General features: G+C 52.8%; 1 protein-coding gene across 1 annotated transcript; it reads right to left on the bottom strand.

The window, feature by feature from the left end:
• Nucleotides 1-20,568: 20,568 nt before the first annotated feature.
• LOC129131957 (olfactory receptor 14C36-like) lies at nucleotides 20,569-21,537 on the bottom strand. Its single transcript, XM_054650938.2, has one exon. The coding sequence runs from the start codon at nucleotides 21,535-21,537 to the stop codon at nucleotides 20,569-20,571; it is 969 nt and encodes a 322-aa protein (XP_054506913.2).
• Nucleotides 21,538-22,063: the final 526 nt, after the last annotated feature.

The raw sequence follows: 22,063 nt of genomic DNA, 5'->3' as shown, positions 1-22,063 counted from the left end.
CTGCCCCACGGCCTCAGCCCCTGGCAAGGGCACAGCAGCAGCTGCAGCTGCCACAGGACTCAGCCCCACCATGGGGGAAGGTGCCTGGCCAAGGGAAAGGAGGCTCCCTGGCTGCCCTGCTCTCCTCTGCAGGAGATGCTGAGAGCTCTGCAGCCCCTGCTGCCATCCCATCTGCCCAGGGCAGCACCAGAGCCCCAGCCTTGGGGCCCTCAAGAGCTGCTCCTGCTCCAGGCCCAGGGCCCATCCCAAAGCTGGGCCAGCCACAAAGCTGTGCCCATTTCTGTTCATTCCTGCTCTGATCAGGATGGATCCTCAGCACCTTAGAGGTTGGTGATGAATTTTATTTTTCCAGAGGCCTCTTCTTTCTTGAGCTCTTCAGTTCAGGAATTCAGTGACAAAGGCTCATAAACATTTGTTCAAAACACCCAAACAAGACAAGCCCATGAGAATAATTCAAGTCTTGAATTCTTTTGTGGTTAAGTAGAGATATTTCAGAAGTGTATTCAAACTGAATCTACTAAATTGAAAAGAATGAAGAGAGAATTGCGTTGTCCTATTTAGTTTTCTTTCCGTGTTTATAGATTGCTATCAGCAATCCTCAGTTGATATTGATCCCCAGCCCCTCCTAATTCAGTGTGAACAGGTATGAAAATCAAGACCCTTCATGGCTGCCAATCAATCCCACTTTGTCCCTACCCCCTCCCCACCATTTCCCTCATCCAACCCCTGGCACTCAGAGCAGCTGAGGAATGGAGTCACATCCAAGGGTGCCCCCAGGGCTCAGGACTGGGGCCAGGTCAGTGAAATCTCTTTATTGCTGATCTGGACGAGGCCATGGAGGGCACCCTCAGTCAGTTCCCAGGTGAGCCCAAGCTGGGTGGCAGTGTGGCTGTGCTGGAGGGCAGGAAGCTCTGCAGAGGGATCTGGCCAGGCTGGAGCCATGGGCCCAGGACAATGGGATGAGGTTCACCAAGGCCAAGGGCCGGGTCCTGCCCTGGGCTCACAACCACCCCAAATCCCTGGCTGTGCCCTGCCCCTGATCCCCACAGCCTGCCCTGTTTCCTTCATCCCTGCATTGCCAGGGACTCTCTGGGACAAGGGAGCTCTGCTCTGGGGATGGAGGGAGGTGCAGGTGCCACCACTGGAGTGGGAACCAGAACTCACCAGGTTTGTGTCCTTTGGGGGTCAGGAACTGGTGGGACTCAGAGGCACAGGAAGTTTCTCTTCATGGCCAACAGACCATGGTTGAACAGGACACAATTCAGTAACAATCACGCTCTTCCCTGAGCCATGTGCAACGTCCCAGCAGCCTCTGACATGTCCACCATCCATAAGTGATTTCCATACTAAAATTAATTTTAGAAAAATATGGTTCTGTGATAGATATAAAGACACTTAAACTCTTGTATCAGGATGCCCATCCTCGAGTGGGGATAAAACAGCCTGAACAATTCCCATTTTTTTAAGCTGTCAGTGGTGGACAGAGAAGGGGGTCAGGCTGCTTTTGGTGTTGAGGAAATGCTGAAACCAGCCTGACTCATTTCATCTCCTCCTGTCCTGGCTGATCTCCCCTCTTTTTCCCTTCCACCCATTGGCTTTTGTCTCCCCCCAGGCCCCCCAGTGAAGAGCCTGGCTCTGAGTTCTCCATCCCCTCCTCGCTGGCACTGCCAGGCTGGGATGAGGAGCCCCTCAGCCTTCCCTGCTCTGGGCTGGACAAGCCCAGCTCCCTCAGCCTCTGCTCACAGCCCAAGGGCTCCAGCCCCACCTTGGAGGCCCTTCCCAGACCCTGCTCCAGCTGCCAGACATCTTTCCTGCCCTGGGGAACCCAACCCAGGCCACAGTGACCTGGATAATCCCCGTCCTTGCTGTCCTGGTCACACAGCCCAGCCCCTTGTCCCTGAGTCAGGTTTTGGGGTGGATCCTGTGGAACATCCTTGGGGGAGGCTGCAGCTCCAGGTGGACCAGGGGGATACCAGGGGACAGGGACCCTGCTGGGCATGAACAGCTTTGGACTTCTCGGGGGAAATCTGTGACGGGTGTCTGGGGCAGAGTGACCAACCCAGTGACCTCACACAGCCCTCCTGTGATGTCACTGACTGCTCTGTGATGTCATAGCTTATTCTCTGATATCGCTATGCTGGTCTTTGATGCCACAACCCACTCTGTGAAGCCACACAGCCCTCCTGTGATGTCACACAGCCACCCCCCCACATGATGTCACAGCCTGCTCTGTGATGTCACAACCCATTTTCTAATGTCACACAGCTGGTCTCTGATGTCACAGCCAACTCTGTGATGTCATAGTCTGCTCTGTGATGTCAGTCCTCTGCCCTGTGCTGTCACACCTGGCTCTGTGATGTCACAGAGACAGCCTATGATGTCATAGCTGCTCAGTGACCTCACATAACCCACGCTGTGGTGTCATAGCCCACTCTGTGACCTCATGTTACCAGATGATAAATTGCCTACACCAGGTGAGCTCACACCTGAAGCTTGTTCTCCAAAACCCCAGGCCTATGGAAACCACACAATGCCCATTGTGTGAGAAGGGGAACTGAAATTCACCAGCCTCAGTGTCCTGCCAGCTCAGCCAGGCCCACTGGAACATTGGGGTCCACAAGCACCAGGGACCAGCAGAGAGACCCCCAGGACAGAAGAACGCATGGATAAAGGGCAGGGGAAATGAGTTAATGATTCTGGGGAAATGATTATCATATGCATCGTGGTGAGTGCAGCCATGACAAACCTCTCTGGTTCCCTGACTTCAGGGTGAGGGTGGCGAAAATGAAAAGGAGCGGATTCGATGGAGGTGTCTAAAAAGAACTTTAATAACAGGGTGAAAAACAACAAATGTGGAGAAGACGACCACAGTAGGAGGGACAGGATCCAAAGACTTGAGACAAAGGGGAAATAACAATATATACACTCGGGGGTGGAACACTCTAGAACAACAACCATCTAGGGCAAACAGGTAACCAATGGGGGAGCAGAACTTGGACAACTTAGCATAACAACACCAAAGGCTTCTGGGGGAACTCTCAAGCTCACCCCAAGTTAAACAGATGATTCTCAGGGCTTGAAGCTCACGCTCAGTGCTTTTGGGGTAAAATCCAGTTGAGTCTGAGTCACAGCTGGGCCAACTCCACACATATGTATGTTTAGTCTGGGACAATCAATGAATATGTATGCAAAATACAGAATGTAAACAAAAACTTTCCTGCACTCAGCATGCACAGCTTTGGGAGGAGCTATCCCCCAGTGCATCTGGCCAAATAAAGAATGCTGCTTCTTAATGCTACATTGGTGTTAAGGAGTTTTTATTTTACTGCATTTTTGGTAACAATCCCACTCCCAAGGAAAGCTCTGTCTGCTGCTGTTCACAAAAAGGGAAGGGCTGGTGGGAGATGTGGTGGTTGGAGGCTGCCTGGGGCACAGCCACCATGAAATAATCGAGTTTTCAATATCCTGTGAAAGAAGGAAGGGCATCAACAAAACGTCTACCTGGAATCAGGAAGGGCAGACCTTGGCCTATTCAGGATGCAGATTTGGAGAGTACTGAATCAGGTACTGATTTTTTAAAGGGAAGCAGCCGTTAAAAACAAAGGTGTCCAGGAAGGATGGACACACCACAAGAAAGGAATCTTAAAGGGGAAGGAGCAGACTCTGTGACAAAGTTTAACCAGAGAGGAAAATGACTGTCCTGGCTGGACATGAGCTTTTTGAGGGAACTCAGAAAAAATAGGTCAGGCAGCTCAGGAAGTGTTTAAGGATGTTGTTGGGTCATGCAGAAAGTAAAGCAGAGAGATGAAAGCTCAATTCGAGCTTCACCTGGCCACTTCTGTAAAAAGTAATAAAGAAGAGTTTTTATAAATAAACTAATAGCAAAAGGAGGAATAAGGAGAACATCTACTTGATAGTGGATGCAGTGGGGAACAGAATGACTAAAGATAAGGAAAAGGCTGAGCTGCTTAACACCTTGTGTATCTCAATTTTCAACAATCAGACAGCTTGTCCTCAGGACAAGTGTTCTCCTGAGCTGTAGATGGGCACAGGGAGCAGAACAGCCCCCCTGTAATCCAGGAGGAAGCAGCTGGGGACCTGCTGAGCCACTCAGATGCTCACAGGTGTCTCTGGGAGCAGATGGGATCCATCCCAGGGGGATGGGGGAGCTGTGGATGAGCTCCCCAAGCTGCTCTCCATCATTTACCATCAGTCCTGGCTCAGCAGGGAGGTCCCAGAGCACTGGAGGTGCCAATGTGAGCCCATCCCCAAGAAGGGCTGGAAGGAGGAGCTGGGGAACTCCAGGCCTGTCAGCCTGACCTGGGTGCCCGGCAAGGTTATGGAACAGATCACCTTGAGTGCCATCACAGGGCACCCACAGGATGGCCCAGGGATCAGAGCCAGCCAGCGTGGATTTCAATGTCTGCACTGCTGATCTGCATGAGGGGCCTGAGTCCAGCATCAGCAAATCTGCAGATGACACCAAGCTGGGTGTGAGTGTGGATCTGCTGGAGGGTAGGAGGGCTCTGCAGAGGGACCTGGACAGGCTGGATCCAGGGCCCAAATCCAGCAAGGTGAGGTTGAACAAGACCAAGTGCTGGCTCCTGCACTTTGGCCACAACAACCCCTGCAGCGCTACAGGCTGGGGACAGAGGGGCTGGAGAGCAGCCAGGCAGAAAGGGACCTGGGGGCACTGATGGACAGCAGGCTGGACATGAGGCAGCAGTGTGCCCAGGTGGGCAAGAAGGCCAATGGCTCCTGGCCTGGATTAGGAATGGTGTGGCCAGCAGGAGCAGGGCAGGGATTCTTGCCCTGCCCTTGGCACTGGTGAGGCCACACCGCGAGTGCTGTGTTCACTTCTGAGCGCCCCCAGTTAAGGGAGAGCCTGGAGGGGCTGGAGTGTGTCCAGAGAGGGGCAACAAGGCTGGTGAGGGGTCTGGAACACAAGTCCAGTGAGGAGCAGCTGAGGGAGCTGGGGTTGTTTATCCTGGAGAAGAGGAAGCTCAGGGGAGACCTCATCACTCTCTGCAACTCCCTGACAGGAGGGTGCAGCAGGGGGGTCGGGCTCTTCTCCCAGGGAACCACAACAGGACAAAAGGAAACAGCCTTAAGCTGCACCAAGGGAGATTTAGGCTGGACATGAGGAAATATTCTTCACAGAAGGGTGATTGGGCATTGGAGGAGGCTGCCCAGGGAGGTGGTGGAATCACCGTCCCTGGAGATGTTTAAGCAAAGACTGGATGTGGCACTCACTGCCATGGTCTGGGTGACAAGGTGGTGTTGGGTCACAGGTTGGAGTTGCTGATCTCCAAGGTCTTTTCCAACCTGGTAAATTCTGTGATTCTGTGATGATTGTGACACTGCAGGGCCCTGGGGAAGCAAGGGGCCATTGTGACACTGCAGGGCCTCGTGGAACTAAGAGGATCACAGTGAAACTGGGTACTGAAGGCACCACAGAACCAAGGCCTCATTGTGACACTGTGGGGCTGAATGGAAGCAAGGAGTCCAGAGGGATACTCTGGGTCCTCGTGGAACCATGGAGGCCACTGTGACTCTGCAGGGCCTTATTGAACCGAGGGGCCATTGAGACACTATGGAACCAAGGAGACCCTTGTGAGACCCTGGGGCCCAATGGAACCAAGGGGCCATTGTGACACTGCAGGGACTGGTGGAACCAAGGTGTGGTGGGTTCAGTGCTGGCTAAATGCCAGTGCCCCCACTAGAATATACTTACTAATTTTCTACTGTGAGATAGGATTAGATGGAAAGCAAAGCAGGTTTAAGACTTTAAAAGGGTATAAGGGAAACTTTATTAATAGTAACTAAATGTAAAAAATTAGAATTTGAATAAAACATTTAAAGCATTTCTTCTAGCTCCTACAACCTTTTCTTTCCCACTAAGAATGTACAGAAACAATTCAGTTTGTCACCTCTAGAATAGTCTTTCTTCAGTTCACTTAGGGAGAGGAGTCTCTCTTGTCATTTTATGGAGACTTCTCCCCAAGAAAACAGTTCTCTCATTGCTTTTAATTTCCACAAACAGCAGCTGCCCAGGACTGCAATTGTGAAGTCCCTCCCATTTTTTCACAGCCTTCCCACAGCTGTGTTTGTGAGCTATGTGTTGCCGTTACGGCGTGGCAACCTGGTTCGGGAGGTCTGGCACGGTGAGCCAAGGCCCAGGGTCACTCCGTCCAATGCTACATACACCAATGTGGTGGACAGCAAATGGCATTTATTGAGGGGTCTCAGGGGTATTTATGGACTAAGGGGTTTCTCTACGTCAGAAAGGGGTTTGGCTATACTTTCTAGGGTTAGTATGGAGTGGAAAGTTACTGGCATCTATAGGTTAGGGGGGCTACCTGTTTGGCTACATTCCAAGGGTGATCCTTATCTATGGGGAGAGGGGCAGAAGGATTCCTGTAATTTTCCGTCACAGCCCGAAATCTTCCGAACGCCTGTCCCTGGCCTACCACACTTCCCCCCCCTCTTTCACAAATGAACGAGGTGGTCCTATACATAGGCACTGAAATGAGGTAGGAGGTTGAGATCTGACTAGGGAAAAGGGTCTTGGGAAACCTGAGTAAGTTTCTGCCAGGCAAGTCTCTCGTGACTGGCAGTGTTCCCTGTTGAATTCACAGTAATTGTTGCTGTCCCACGAACAGGATGCTAGCCCGTTCTAGGCGGGCCTGAACGAATGAGACTAGCTTGTTCAGCAGGCATGGCCCGAAGGTAACAGCTAAAAGCAGTATTGCCAATGGACCTATTAGGGTAGAAATCAGGGTGGTTAGCCATGGTGATTGATTGAACCAGGATTCGAACCAGCCCTGTTGGGCTTCCCTGTCTTTCTGTCTCTGAGCCAGTCTGTTTCGGAGTTCTGCCATGGAGTCTCTAACGACTCCTGTGTGGTCAGCGTAGAAACAGCATTCTTCTTTCAAGGCGGCACACAGGCCTCCTTGCTGCATGAGCAGGAGATCCAGTCCTCGCCTGTTCTGCAGGACCACTTCTGAGAGTGAGGAGACTGACTTTTCTAGGAAGGAAATGGATTTCTCGATCCTCTGCAGGTCCTCATCGATGGTCATCTGCAGCTGGGACAGTCCTTGGTGTTGAGTTGCTAGGGCTGAGACACCTGTTGCCGTTCCAGCCGCTCCTAGGCCGAGCAGCATTGCGATAGTTATACCTGTTAATATTTCTCTCTTGTGGAGCCGGTTGTTATCTTCGAAGAGGTGGTACACCTCTTCATCTGAGTGGTACAGGACCCTAGGGACGATCAGAACTTGAACACAAAAGTCGTTAGAGTTATCGAATTTGGCAAGAAACACGCAGGGACTCACTCCAGATCTCTGGCAAACCCACATCCCAGATGTGGATGGGACTACCCACTTATTATTCTTCCTGTCGGGCTCAACTACTTCGGTGCAGACGTCGCCTTTCCGCTTAGCTAGGGTTGCATTGCCAAAGCATCTGCCCTGACCTGTGACTTGACTCAGGGTAATTCCTTTGCGGGGTGTGTCCCATCTGCACTGGCGAGGGGCATCGGCTGTGGAATAGCTGAAGGGGGTATCTAAAGCGACTCCTTCGTAAAAGGGAGGTTTAACATCGTAGCAAAGCCAGCAGGAATCGGTTAGGTTAGGGTTAGATTCATTCAGGGATAAAAAGGTAGCTTCTGACATGCGAAGGATTGGGTTCGAGCCTGACCTGGCTGATTGGCCTATCTGGAAGGCTTCCTCATCGCCAGTCGGGACGTCGGTGACCCTTGTGGGTAAGGGTTTGGGGTAGGTCATGTTTCTCCCTTTCTGTGTGCTTTTGATCACTTTGTTGGGCCCAACTGCTCTGGGTGCTGACGGTTGGAGTCTGGTAATTCGCACATTCACCCACTTTCCTGACCCTTGAAGGACTACTGTCCATGCTTTGCCCACGGCCCAGCTGCCCATCTGGGGTGATTCGGCTGCAAAACTGTCATGTTATAGTGAGTGCATTTCCGGAATTTGGGGACTTTATGTTGGTTTCGGTAGAAACTTCCCTGAAGGAAGACGGGTGTTTTGCAGCCTGCGGGTGCCCAGGTGAACTGTAGGAATCTGTCGGGCTCTTGTGGGTCCCACCCAGGTCCTGACGGCCTGGCGTCTGTAACTATTGTTTCACAGCCCCAGTGCCCACAGTATCCCCACCCTGGGCGATTGCAATAACTTTTTCCTGGGTTTGAGGCTGGGCACCAGTAGGATAGGTACATGTGTGTGGCATGTGAAGAATAAGGGTCTACTTTTGGTTGTCCCAGAAACAGGTTGGTGACGCGAAGCACGAAGGACGGGGCGTTCGGCATGGTGATGTCTCTGAGCATCTTGTCTCCAGTAAGATGTTGCATGACCCACCTGAAGGGCTGATGAGGGTAGTAGTCTGGGCTGGCTTGCCCTCTGGCGACAAGCCCCAACAGCATAATCACGCAGAAACACTGTTGTTGCTTGGGTCTCACCCGTGCGGGTCTCTCGGGCGCTGTCCGGCAGTTTGGTGGACTGTCACTTTCCTCTGGAAGGGGAATGTATGCATCCCGGGGACGACCCATAAGCATGTCCTGTAAATAGAAACTCACAATTCTCATCAGCCCCGTCCCGCCCACTGTGAAGGTCGGGCTTGATTGACCTAAGTGGACACCACCTAATTTTGCTGTCCTTTTTGACAGCTGCGTGCCCTCGCCCCGTGAGCATCAACCTCCAGCCCTGTTCCCATTCGCCTAGCTCATTTCTAATTACAACCTGCGGGCCTTCCTCTAGCGCTCTGGTGGCCCAGTGTTTTTGGACGGGGCTGTTTGTTTCATCCCCCCTAGGAAATTGATTCAGTGCTAGCAGAGCGGTTGCTAGTATGCGTGCCTGGTCACCCGGGGCAATGGCATTGGTGAAGCCTTCTGCCTTTGCTAGCACTTCCAGCTTAGTTTTCAGAGTCTGGTTTGTTCTTTCGACGATGGCTTGCCCGGTGCTGTTTTATGGGATGCCATGCACCAAGGCGATGTTCCATTTCGAGGCGAATGCTTGGACTACCTTTGAGATGAAGTTTGGGCCGTTATCTGTTTTGATCTGTTTTGGAACTCCAAGCCATGCCATGGCAGTTAGCCAATGTTGGATGGTTGCTTTGGAATCGGTCTTGAGATGCTGTGTGGCCACGATCATGCCACTGTACGTATCTACGGTAACCGCGAGCCACGCTCGGGGTTTCAACAGCTGGCATTGTGTAAAGTCTGTTTGCCATATTTCTGAGGCTTTGAGGCCTCTGGGGTTGACACCACTCGACCACAGTGGCGACTTCTGGCAGTGGGGGCACGTAGCGATGACGTGCTTTGCATCCACGGTAGAAATCCCACACCTTTTCGCAAGCGCTTTAGCTCTGATGTGAAGGGATTCGTGCAACTGACGAGCTTCTTTCAGTGTCCATACGCCCTTTGCGGCGGCGTCAGCCTTGTCATTGCCTATTTGGTAGAATCCTTTGACCGGGTCATGGCTGTTGACATGGATGACTGATATGGTGCCTTTCCGTGAATAGAGTGCTTCCTCCAGCATCGTTGCCACTGTGGACACTGACACACCTGGTCCGAACATGGCTAGGCAGAGCTTGGCCACAAATATGGAATCAGTCACAATGTTAAGGTGTTCTTCTGGGAACAGTCCGCACGCTAGCACTACAGTTGCTGCTTCAAGCTTGTTGACCGAAAGCGTGGGGTCGGTTGCCTTGACACATTGCCACTGTTCTCCTGACTGCCATACTGCCGCCGCGGTGGAGGTCTGCGATGATGTGTCCGTGAAGATGGTTGGTCCCGCCCATGGTCGGTCAAGTACTTTTGGTGGGAGGTCAATATCGATGACCGTGAGCAGCCGAGTCCAAGGGGGTTTTTCCACGTAGCGAATCTCTCCTCCAAAGCCTGTAAGGGCCATGGCTAGATATTCCGATATTGTTGTTGACTGCGCAGAGAGCTGTTTGCGGAGAGGCAAGCTTATCCTGGAAGGTTCGATGCCCAGATGTCTTAGGGCGAGTTTCCTGCCTTTCATGATGAGGCTGCAGAGGCACTCGACTCCCGGGGAAAAGGCATGCAACGGTTTCCCCGAGACCACCCATAGTATTGGTTGGGCCTTGTTGGGGGGTCCTTGGGCTAAGGCTCCCACTCCCCCCTTTTTTGTAAAGTGGACATACAGATCGACTGAAGCACTTGAGTCCCAGCTGGTGAGCATGCTCTCTGACATCTGACGTTCAATGAAGTTGAGCGAGCTTACCGCTTCCGGTGTCAGGGTTTTTTGCTCCCATGGGTTCTTCCCTTTCAAGAGGTCATTCAGAGGGTCCATGACCTCGGGAGGAATCACGATGTTGCGGAGCCACTGTAAGGACCCTACCAGCTGTTGCATGTCGTGGAGCGTCTTGATGTCTCGGCGGATTTTCATCTGGGGAGGAGTTATGTAGGAGCTTGTGATTCCCACTCCTAGGAAGGTCACGCACGGTCCCTTTTTTATTTTTTCACTCGCTACCTCAAAGCCATTTGTCCTTAAGGTCTCGGAGATGGTAGACACCAGCTGGTCCACTTGTCTCGTGGATGGTGCGGCGATCAGGATGTCGTCCATGTACTGCACGATGGTTACAGTCGGATTGCTATGCCAGACTGGTGCTAGCACTCGGTCCACGGTGATCTGGCAGATAGTCGGGGAGTTGAGCATTCCTTGTGGAAGCATCCTCCATTGGAAGCGTAGGTTGGGCCGCTGGCTGTTTGGGAAGACGATGGAGAAGGCGAAATGCTCCTTGTTGTCTTCATGCAGGGGAATAGAAAAGAAGCAGTCTTTGATGTCGAGCACTGCACAGGGGTGTCCTTTCGGTATCACAGAGTTCATGGGCAGCGAAGTTTGCACAGGGCCCATAGGCTGGATTCTCTTGTTCACTTCTCACAAGTCGTGCAGGAGTCGAAAGCCTTCACCAGACCGCTTAGGTATTACAAAGATAGGAGTGTTCCATGGACTCGTGGAGGGTTCTATATGATTCTTGTGTAATTCACGGCTAAATAACTCCATGAGAGCAGTCATTCGAGGCGCTGACAAGGGCCACTATTCGACCCACACTGGGTCGGCTGATTTCCAAGTCAGCTTGATGGGCAATGGCGGGTACGCGACAGTGGCCCTTAGAATAAATTTGTCACCCTAACATCCAGCAGGGCTAGGGCATCCCTCCCTAGCAAGGGTGGGCAGTCCGACATCACATATGCAGTGAGGGTGATAGTTCTTCCCAGTCCTCTCTCGGTGAAGAGGGTTATTGCCACTGGTTGGGTGCTCTTGTAGGCTCGGGACAGCCCTCCAACTCCGCCCACCATGGGGGCTACTTCTAGCTTCCATGGTCAAGGCCAATGTATGTCTGGGATGACGGTGACATCTGACCCTGTGTCCACCCAAAAGGGAAGGCAGATGGCCGAGTCGTCGGAGCTGTTGTGGAGACGACACACTGCCCACACGATCAGTGGGTGTTTCCCCACCTTCGCAGCGAAGGCCACCCATGGGTCCCGTTCCCATGCTTTCATGGCCAAAGCCACCCAGGGGCCTCGGCCCCAGGGAGCGGTTCTTGGTATTCCTGAGGTGCAGATGGGTTCGATTGAGCCATTGGCTGGGCGACAAAGTTGGTCATTCCCTGAGGGGGTGGAGGTGGTGGGCATGAAAGCCCTGTGCCCCATTGGGGGTTGCTGTAGCTGGGCCGCTGCATGTTCCAGGTGGGAGGAGGCTGGATACGGCCCGGCTGCCCCCTCCCTCTCCCGTTTCCCTGATGCCTGGATCTGCATTCCTTAGCTAAATGCCCTTTCTTTCCACATGCCCAGCATGGTCCCCTACGTCTCCCCTGGTGTGGTGGAGCAGCTGCTGGTGGGCACCCTGACTGGGGGCAGTTTGTTGCCACGTGCCCAGCTTGGCCACACTTAAAGCATGCCATGACACTCGTTATTGCAGTGTGAACTGCTGCTTGAATGGGAGCTAGGTGTTCTTCCTTTGCAACGTGTCTGATCATGGCAGCTAGATTAGACCCTTGCGGCAGTGATCTTAAAATGTCTTTGGTGGCTGAGTTGCATTGCTGGCGTAGGCACTCTGCCAGCAAAGGACCCTTTGCCTCTGAGGGTAATGTTGAGGAGTCCAAGGCAGCCTGTAAACGATCCACAAACTGAGTGAAGCTTTCACTCTCACTCTGCTTTATTGTGGACCAAGGCGACAGTTTGGCTATTACTTTGGAAGCAACACGGATGGCTTCTCGGGCAGCACGGGTTGTTGTCATAACCTCATGTACCCGCAAGCCCTCAGCCTGTGCCTGAGGGGTGATCATTGTAGGGTCTGTGCCCATTAGCCTCTGTATGCTGGAGCCGTGCAGTGGATGGTCTGCCCCTGTTACCAGGGCCAGCTGCTTAATACAGTTATCCTCCCATTCCTGCTTAAAAACGATCATCCCTGCCCCATCAAAAATCATTCTGCAAGTCTGCTTAATATCAAAAGGTAACATGTCATCCCCTCCAAAAAGGCTGTCAATGAGTGTGGAAACCATGGCAGAATTAATTGCCCTATCTGCAATTGCTTTAATAATTGCCTGCACGTCTTTCGGGGTTACCGGGGAATAGGTCCTTTGATTCCCGCTGGCTCCCCCCACCTGAACGGGGAACACCAGTTTCGCCGACGGAGTCCATTCAGCACACGCTATTTTTATTTTCCGCCAGTCTGTAAGCGGAGTTCGATCTTTCTCCGATATCCCCTTCACCCATGCAGGAGCTCTGTGGCTAGTGACCTTGTATGCCGCTGCTCTCCTTCTGTTAAAACCTGAATCCGAGTCAGAACTCCCCGATCCCCTCTCGAGCTCGGAGCTCGAGTCCGAGTCCGAGCCGGAAGTCGACTGCCCGGACGTTTCCGGGCTGCTCTGCCTTTTTCTCGGGCTCCGACCCCGCCCCTTCTTGCGGGGGTCGGGCCGTTCCCTCCCCCTGGGGTCCCCCCACTCGCCCGTGCATGCGTTGTTAAGCAGGCTGACTGCATTTCTGCCCCCCGTGTTTCCCTTTCCGCCCTGAACACGCGGTTCGGTGCCATTTTACACGCATACGGAGGGGGTGCGCTTTTATCCACCCCTTCGGGGTCCGGCAATTTCGCCGCCTCCCGCGCTTCCTCCATTAACCCCCGCCAAAACGCCCGCGCGCGTCCCCCCCCCCCCCCGATGGTGAAGCAGTCTGCTCGGGGGAATCCGGCGCTCGCGGTTCCGCGGTGCCGATCTGATCGAAGCCCTCTGCGGTCTGCGTTGCCGCACCCACCCCCAACTGCGGCGTGGCTAATAACCAAGCCTGCGCGGCTTTCCAGATCTCCTGCTCTTCTCTAGCTTTCTGCAGAGCCTGCACGACTCTGCCCCATGACTTTAGAGCTTTCCCTGAGCCTGAGGACATAGTTTCCTCAGCTAAAATCTTTGTACAAGTATCCCATATCTCCGAATGGAGAATATCCACCGGGCTGTCTATCGCCCCCAGCTTAATAAGTCTCGGTATAGCAAGACATAAATCTTTTAGCTTACAATCAGTCCCCCATTGAGCATGCATCTGAGTTACGACCTTCGCTATGGCCTCCATGGTCCACGCTGGTCCGGGGGCGTCCCCCCTGCTGCACTAGGCCTGCTGTGCAGCCGCCGGTCCCCTGTCCAGGCGAAATCCCGAACTCCGGGCGCTGCGATTTTCCCGGGGTTTCAGCACCAGATGTCGCCGTTACGGCGTGGCAACCTGGTTCGGGAGGTCCGGCACGGTGACCCAAGGCCCAGGGTCACTCCGTCCAATGCTACATACACCAATGTGGTGGACAGCAAATGGCATTTATTGAGGGGTCTCAGGGGCATTTATGGACTAAGGGGTTTCTCTACGTCAGAAAGGGGTTTGGCTATACTTTCTAGGGTTAGTATGGAGTGGAAAGTTACTGGCATCTATAGGTTGGGGGGGGGGGGGCTACCTGTTTGGCTACATTCCAAGGGTGATCCTTACCTCTGGAGAGAGGGGCAGAAGGATTCCTGTAATTTTCTGTCACAGCCCGAAATCTTCCGAACGCCTGTCCCTTACCTACCACACCCTGCCTCGGAACTTTCAGCACAGGAACAAGGCATGCAGGGGCTGCTTTCCCAGCAAAATGGTTGGAAGAGAAGAAGACATCTGGCTCAAGGGTGCAGGGATAGAGAAAACAAGGACTGAATCTGGGAACTTGGCGTGGGTTTTATGGAAATGGGGAAATTCTAATTGGCATTTAGTGACTGTGTATAAGCAACACACTGGTAGAATTACATTTCCTAATGTTAGGAGTTATCCCCTGTTGGACCTCAGTCCTGAATAAATGATACCTTCTCAAACACCAAATTAGTGTTATGGAGCCTTATTCTGATATTTCAAAAATTTGGTGACAGCAGAGGCTGACAGCCAAGGAGTCAGCTGTGACACTGTGGAACCCCATGGAACAAAGAGTCCATTGTGATGCAGTGGAACCCCATGGAACCAAAAGTCCATTGTATCAGAGCAAGGCCTCAGGGAACCAAGGAGACCATTGCTGACAGTGTGAAAGCTCCTGGAGCCATGGGGTCATCGTGACAGTGTGGGGCTCCATGGAACCAATGGTCCATTGGGACACTGCAGAACCTTCTGGAATCAAGGGGATCATGTTATGCTCTGGAACCTCATGGAACAAAGGATCCATGGTGACACTGCAGTGCTCAGAGCATTGTTGACAGTGCGAAAGCTCCTGGAACCAAAGTCCATTGTGACACAGCAAGGCCTCGTGGAACCAAGGGTCCCTTGTGACTCTGTGGGGCTTCCCAGAACCAAGGAGACCATTTGGACACTGTGGGGCCTCATGGAACCACCTGGCACTGTGACACAGCGGGGCCACACGGAGCCAAGGGGCCACTGAGACCCTGAGGAACCTCATGGAACCAAAGGTCCATTGTTACACTGTGGAACCAATGGGACCATGGTGACACTGTGGTGCTCCATGGAACCAAGGAGCCATTCTGATTCTGCTTTGCCTCATGGAGCCAAAGGGCCACCATGACACTGCAGGGCCTTCTGGAACTAAGGCAGCCTTGTGACACTGCGGGGCCCTTGGAACCAAGGGTCCATTGGGAGATTGCAGGGCCTCATGGAACCATGGAGAACATTATGGCCCTTCAGAACCCATTGGAACCAAGGAACCATTGTGACACTGCAGGGCCTCGTGGAATCAAGGGGACCACAGTGACACTGTGGGTCTCCATGGGACAAAGGGGCCATTCTGACACTGTGGAACCAAGGAGACCATTGCTCTGCTATGGGACATCATGGAACCATGGAGGCCATTGTGACACAACAAGGCCTCATGGAACCAAGGGCACAGTAGTGACACTGTGGGGCTCCATGGGACCAAGGGGGCATTCTTAAAGTGCAGGACCAAGGAGACCACTGTGACACTGGGGCATCATGGAACCAAAATCCATTTTGACACAGGAGGGTCTCATGGAACCATGGAGGCCATTTTCACATTTTGAGGCCTGATGAAACCAAAGGGCCATTGTGGCACTTTGTGTCCCCATGGAACCAAGGGACCATTGTGACAATACAGGGCCCCGTGGAACTAAGGATTCATGGAAAAATGTGGGACACATGGAACCAAAGGTCCATTGTGACATTGCGGGGCCTCATGGAACTAAGGGGGGACAATTGTGACACTGTGGGGCCCAGTGGAAGCAAGGGGCCTGTGTGACACAGCTGAGCCTCATGCAGCCAAGGGTCCACTGTGATCCTGAGGTGCCCAAAAGAAACAAGGGGCCATTTTGACACTGTGCAGCTGTGGAGACCCTGAGAGGCTTCCCTGGCTTAGGGAGACACAAAAAGCTTCCCTCAAAAGCTGTTTGACCCCATTGGCTCCTTCCCCTTGTTCTGTGTCCCTCAGCCACTCCCTGTTCATTCCCCATTGCCCCCCATCTTTGTACTTCCCCCATGGCACTGATCAGCCCTTTCCTCTGGAGATACAGGAACCTGGACTCCCCCCAGGAGTCCTGCCTTGTGACCCTGAACATCTCACTGCACGGCTGAATCAAACATCTGTGGATCCCATGCAAAGGCCCTTTGTGCTTCCCTACCCTGGGCTTTATTAGCAGCTATTCCAGCTGCAACAATGGTCCCTTATGGCAGTGTGGATCCATGGACACCATGGTGACACTGTGGGACCTCATGGAGCCAAGGGGCCATTGTGACACTGAAGAACTTCATGGAACCCAGTGTCCATTGGGACACAGCAGGGCCTCATTGGAACAAAGGAACCATTGCTGACAGTACAGAAACTCATGGAACCAAGGGGCCGTGGTGACACAGCAGGGCCACATGGAACCCAGGAGACCAGTGACATTTAGGGACCTGATGGAACCAGGGTCCATTATGGCACTGCAGAAACAAGGAGACCATTGTTGATGCTATCGAAGCTCACGGAACCAAGCAGCCATTGTGACACTCCAGGGCCTCATTGAACCAGGCAGACCATTGTGACACCACAGAACCTCATGGCACTGAGGGTTTATCGTGACACAGCAGGGCCCATGGAGCCAATTGTCCATTGTGACAATGTGGAACCAAGGAGACCATGGTGACACCATGGAAGCACATGGAACCATGGGTCCATTGTGACAAAGCAAGGCCTCGTGGAACCAAAGAGACCATTGTGACATCATGGAACCTTGTGGAACCAAGGAGACCATTGTGACATCATGGAACCTTGTGGAACCAAGGAGACCATTGTGACATCATGGAACCTCAGGGAACCAAGGAGACCATTGTGACATCATGGAACCTCTGGAACCATGGGTCCATTGTTACAGTCCAGAACCAAGGAGACAATTGTGACAGTACAGAACCTCATGGACCAAGATTCCATTGTTATACACTGGGGCTTCATGGAACCAAGGAACCACTGTGACACAGCAGGGCCACGTGGAACCAAGGGTCCATGGAGATACTGCAGATCCAAGGAGACCATGGTGATGCTGTGGAACCTCATGGAACCAAGGGGACATTGTGACACTGCGGGGCCTCATTGGAACCAAGGACATGGTTGATAGGACAGAAGCTCGTGGAAACTATGGGACATTGTGACACTGCAGAGCCTCATGCAACCAAGGAGACCCTTGTGACATCGAGGAGGCTTATGGAACCAAGCAGCCTTTTTCACACCACAGAACCCAGGAGACCATTGTGACATCATGGAACCTCGTTGAACCAAGGGTCCATTGTTACAGTCAAGAACAAAGGACACCATTGTGACAGTACAAAACCTCATGGAAATGAGGGGCCATTGTTATACAGCAAGGCGTCATGAAATCCAAGGGCTGTTGTGACACTCTTGGCCCCCGTGGAACCAAATATTCATGGTGACACAGCGGGGCTGCTTGTGACCAATTGTCCATTGTGACACTGCAGAGCCAAGAGACCAGGGTGACACTGTGGCAGTTGATGGAACCAAGGAACTGTTGTGACACACCAAGGCCTCGTGGAGCCAAGGAGAGCATTGTGGCAGTGCAGAACCAAGGAGGCCATTTTGACAGTACGGAACCCAATGGAACCAAGGGTCCATTGTTCTACAGCAGGGCCTCATGGAACCAAGGGGCCATTGTGAAACTGTGGGGCATAATGGAGCCAAGGACACCACTGATACTGAAATCAACTGGATAGAAAATCCTGAACAGTTTGGAGTATTTGAAAGCAGGTACTCTTTATTACAGCATGGTGGTCACTTGGGCCATCCTTCCTCCAGTCGAGTGCACTGAGCATCAAATGAACCGGGTTTTTATCACACACACTCATTATGTATCCATGAGCTATTCCCACTTCCTTTGAGTTTATTTGACATTGTTGCACCCCTTATCACAAGTCCTTACATGGTTCTTTAGGTCTGTCTTCAACATACAGTGTCCTTTTTAGGTGGCTGTTCCTTGACCCCCACTTTTGAGTAAGGGCAATATTATTGTTCTGCATAACTTCTGTTTTATCAGCCTTGCAGAGCTGAGCTGGCATCCTGCTTGCATTTTGTGTGACTCCTGTTTGCCAGAGGCACGTCCTCAATCAGTTTCTCCAAGGCTGTGCTGTTCTGTTCTACTGTCCTTGACAAGAGTAAATGTTGTTCTGTTCTCCTGTCCTTGTCTCAGTGCTCACCCCGCATGAGGCGTCTGCAACCCCCCCAACCTGTGGGCCTGGGGTGGGCAAGTGTTCCTGGGGAACAGGGATGGGACAGCTGGGCTGGACTGACCCAAGGGATGTTCCAATCCATGTCACACCATGATCAGCAATCGACTGAGAGAAGTGGGGGGCAAGGAGGGTACGGGATTAATTTCTTTTTTAAGACATTTTTCTTTGAAAACAGCACCTACACATACAGAATCCTCTCCTGCCATAGCATAGTAAAACATTTTCTGCTGATAGGTGATTTCCTGTGGATTTTCTTTTCTTCCGTGGCTTTTTCTTTTTGTGGTTGGTTTGTTTGTGGCGTTTTTGTGTTGTTGTGGTTGGGTCTTGCTTTAGTTTTTTGATTGGGTTTGGGATTTTTTTTTTGTCAGGTTAGGTTTTTCCCTATTGAACTGACTTTCTTCTGATGCATGAGTTTTTTCTGACGTTTCTTGAGGCTTGCTTGGCACCTGATGGCAAGACAAATTTACCCAACTCTGTCATCCTGCCCAATTACATTTTGCAGTCACCACTGACTCAGTGAGTTTGGTCACAGACTCTCTGCAATTTGGCAGCATCCATAAAGGAATTAAAAGTTCACTTCATGCCATTGTAGAAACAATAGAAATATTCCAGAGTGGTGGTCAAGGGCTGGTCACTGAGGGATGTCACCAGGGCATGGCTGCCAAGAGGACTCTGTACCATGGATGACATTTGACCCTCACTGTTCAGCCAAATTCCCACCCAGCCCATGTTCCACTCCTTCAGCCCAGCTCTCTCCAGTCTGGCTCTGAGGAGACCCCAGCAGACCCTGTCCCAGGCCTGGCTGAAGTCTGGGCACACAACATCCCCTTCTTTTCCCTCCCACGTGGGTTCTGCAGTGCCTGCCCTGTCCTGCCAGTGCCTGGAATGGCTGCAGGAGGATTTGCCACATCCCCTTCCCTGCTGAGCCTGACCAGGCTGGGACTCTCCCAGTCCCCCTCCCTGCCCTGTTTGCAGACTGGTTCCATGTCTGCCCTTCCCAAGTGCCCAGGACCCTCTGGGATGGCTCTGGCCTTTCCAAGGGGTTTGAGAGAGGTCCCACAGTGACACTGCCCAGCCTTCTCAACAGCCCTGACACCAAAGGCCTTTTCCACATCCCTCACTTCCAGGTCAGTGCCCAGAACATAGCACAGCCCTGTCCAGGTCCTTGGGCTGGTTCAGAAGGGAGGCGGCTCTGATTTCTCCCCACAGACCCTCACTCTATCCAATGTCTCTCTCTGCAGTCCATGGCTGCCCTGAGCATTTTTCCTGGAGCCTCCCTGCCTGGGATATTTCTCTCCATGCAGTCCTAACCACAACCCAGCAAAGAATTCAGGTGTTTTCCCAGAGGATGTTACTCTCAGAGTGAAGTGGCCTCAAGGCACTGTTTGTGCCACTGGAATTGTGCCACCCCCGGGTGCTGCTGATGGTGTTTGTGCTCACTGGGGTTCATCTCCCCACACACACACCATGCCCTGCTGAGATCTCCTCAGCACAGAGCAAACATGGCCTGCTGGCCTGGTCCCTTGGTGTCCCTCCGTGCAGGGACAAACAACCTCCTGCAGGTGGGGAGAGGCCAGTGCTGGCAATGGTGGCTGCAGGGGCTGCTGTGGGACAATTGCCCTGGGCCACCTTCCCAGGCTGTCCCAGGACAAAGACACAGCCCAGGCCCTGCTCTGCTGCTGCCTCAGGTCCATGCCAGGAGCTCTGGCTGTGCCAGGACACTGCTGTGAGCCCCCTGCACACTCCCCCCTGCCCCAGGCACTGGGCTTTGCTGGGCCAGGGCATTCCTGGAGCACATTGCTGACAGCAGCTCTGGAGGAGAGCAAAGCCTCCCTGCCCTGCCCTCAGGAGATGCCCTTTGCTGATGGAGCTGCTGTGCTGGAGCCCAGCTGTGTCCCAGCAGTGCCCATGGCCTGGCCCTGCCTGTGGCCACAGCAGGGACACGCAGCAGGACAGGGACCAAGCTGCCAGAGCACTCCGGCCTTACAGCCACAGCAGGGCTGGCAAGGACAGGGTGGAGCTGGGCAGAGCAGATGGGGGAAGAGCCAGGGCCATTGTCCCTGGCTGTGCTGCTGTGCTGGGAGTCTCTTCCCTCCACCTCTGCTCACAGGCACTGCCCCTGCAGGGACAGAGAAGGGCTGAGGAAACGGCTTGGACAGACAAGTCAGGGCAGGCACTTCTTTTTATTTAAATGCCAAGGAAACAAGCCTCTTGCAAGTTTTTGTGTTTCAAAAGAAAGGTAGATATTCATGTAGAAATGCTAAGAGTAATACTGCAGTATTTTGTAAAAAAACACAACAGTAGAAAAAAGTTAGCAAATAAAAATGGACAATCAGGGGCAAAAAAAGCTGACATTGTTACATTCTGAAGGCTCTGCAGCAGAAAATGTTTTTGAAATGCTTCTGAAAATACAGTCTCATCAATTTTCTCAGGGCATCCTTGAGCTCCTGGTTCCTCAGGCTGTAGATGAGGGGGTTCAGGGCTGGAGGCACCACCGCGTACAGAACTGACACTGCCAGATCCAGGGATGGGGAGGAGATGGAGTGGGGTTTCAGGTAGGCAAACATGGCAGTGCTGACAAAGAGGGAGACCACAGCCAGGTGAGGGAGGCAGGTGGAAAAGGCTTTGTGCCGTCCCTGCTCAGAGGGGATCCTCAGCACAGCCCTGAAGATCTGCACATAGGAGAAAACCATGAACGCAAAACAACCTACACCTAAGCATGCACCAAATGCAATGAGCCCAAGTTCCCTGAGGTAGGATTTGGAGCAGGAGAGCTTGAGGATGTGTGGGATTTCACAGAAGAACTGGCCCAGGGCATTGCCATGGCACAGGGGCAGGGAAAATGTATTGGCTGTGTGCAGCAGAGCATAGAGAAAGGCACTGGCCCAGGCAGCTGCTGCCATGTGGGCACAAGCTCTGCTGCCCAGGAGGGTCCCGTAGTGCAGGGGTTTGCAGATGGACACGTAGCGGTCGTAGCACATGATGGTCAGGAGGGAAACCTCTGCTGAGATAAAGAACATAAAGAAAAATACCTGAGCAGCACAACCTGAGTAGGAGATGGTGCTGGTGTCCCAGAGGGAATTGTGCATGGCTTTGGGGACAGTGGTGCAGATGGAGCCCAGGTCGCTGAGGGCCAGGTTGAGCAGGAAGAAGAACATGGGCGTGTGCAGGTGGTGGCCGCAGGCTACGGCGCTGATGATGAGGCCATTGCCCAGGAGGGCAGCCAGGGAGATGCCCAGCAAGAGGCAGAAGTGCAGGAGCTGCAGCTGCCGCGTGTCTGCCAATGCCAGCAGGAGGAAGTGCCTGATGGAGCTGCTGTTGGACATTTGCTGTCTCCGGACATTGGAACCTTTTGAAGAAGAAATCACAGTAATAATTGAGGGGAGATTTCTCACAGAAAAGTCAAAGCCCTTTCTCACAGACCCTTTCCTGCCACTGAACACCTCCCCCTATGTCTAGGGGACCTTCCTTCACCTTTGTTGCTGGAGCCCTGATTTCTGCTGGCCAATGTTGTGTCAGGAGCTGGACCTTGGCCTATAGGACACCTGGGAGTCAGCCCTGACCCCCAGTCAGTGCAGGGGAACAGTGAGGCAGGGGCAGTCTGGGTTTCTGAACTTGGACAAAAAATCTTCCAGTAAGGCTGAAGAGTTGCCTGGGTGAAGGGATGGGGATAAGAGAAGGCAGAATAAGAGATTCTGCTGCACCTGAGGAGAAAAGAGAGACCAGGGAGGCAGGAGGGTTGTCTGAGGCTTAGTGCAGACTGAGGGGAGCTGCTCTGTCCCTCTCTCCTGTTCCAGCTGCCCTGGTCTTGCACTTTTCTGAAATCAACTCCCGTGTTAGCCTGGACAGCCA

The sequence above is a fragment of the Agelaius phoeniceus genome, chromosome 33 (genome assembly GCF_051311805.1).
Source record: "Agelaius phoeniceus isolate bAgePho1 chromosome 33, bAgePho1.hap1, whole genome shotgun sequence".
In the NCBI taxonomy this organism is placed as follows: Eukaryota; Metazoa; Chordata; class Aves; order Passeriformes; family Icteridae; genus Agelaius; species Agelaius phoeniceus.
This window is presented reverse-complemented; position numbering and strand designations above follow the sequence as displayed.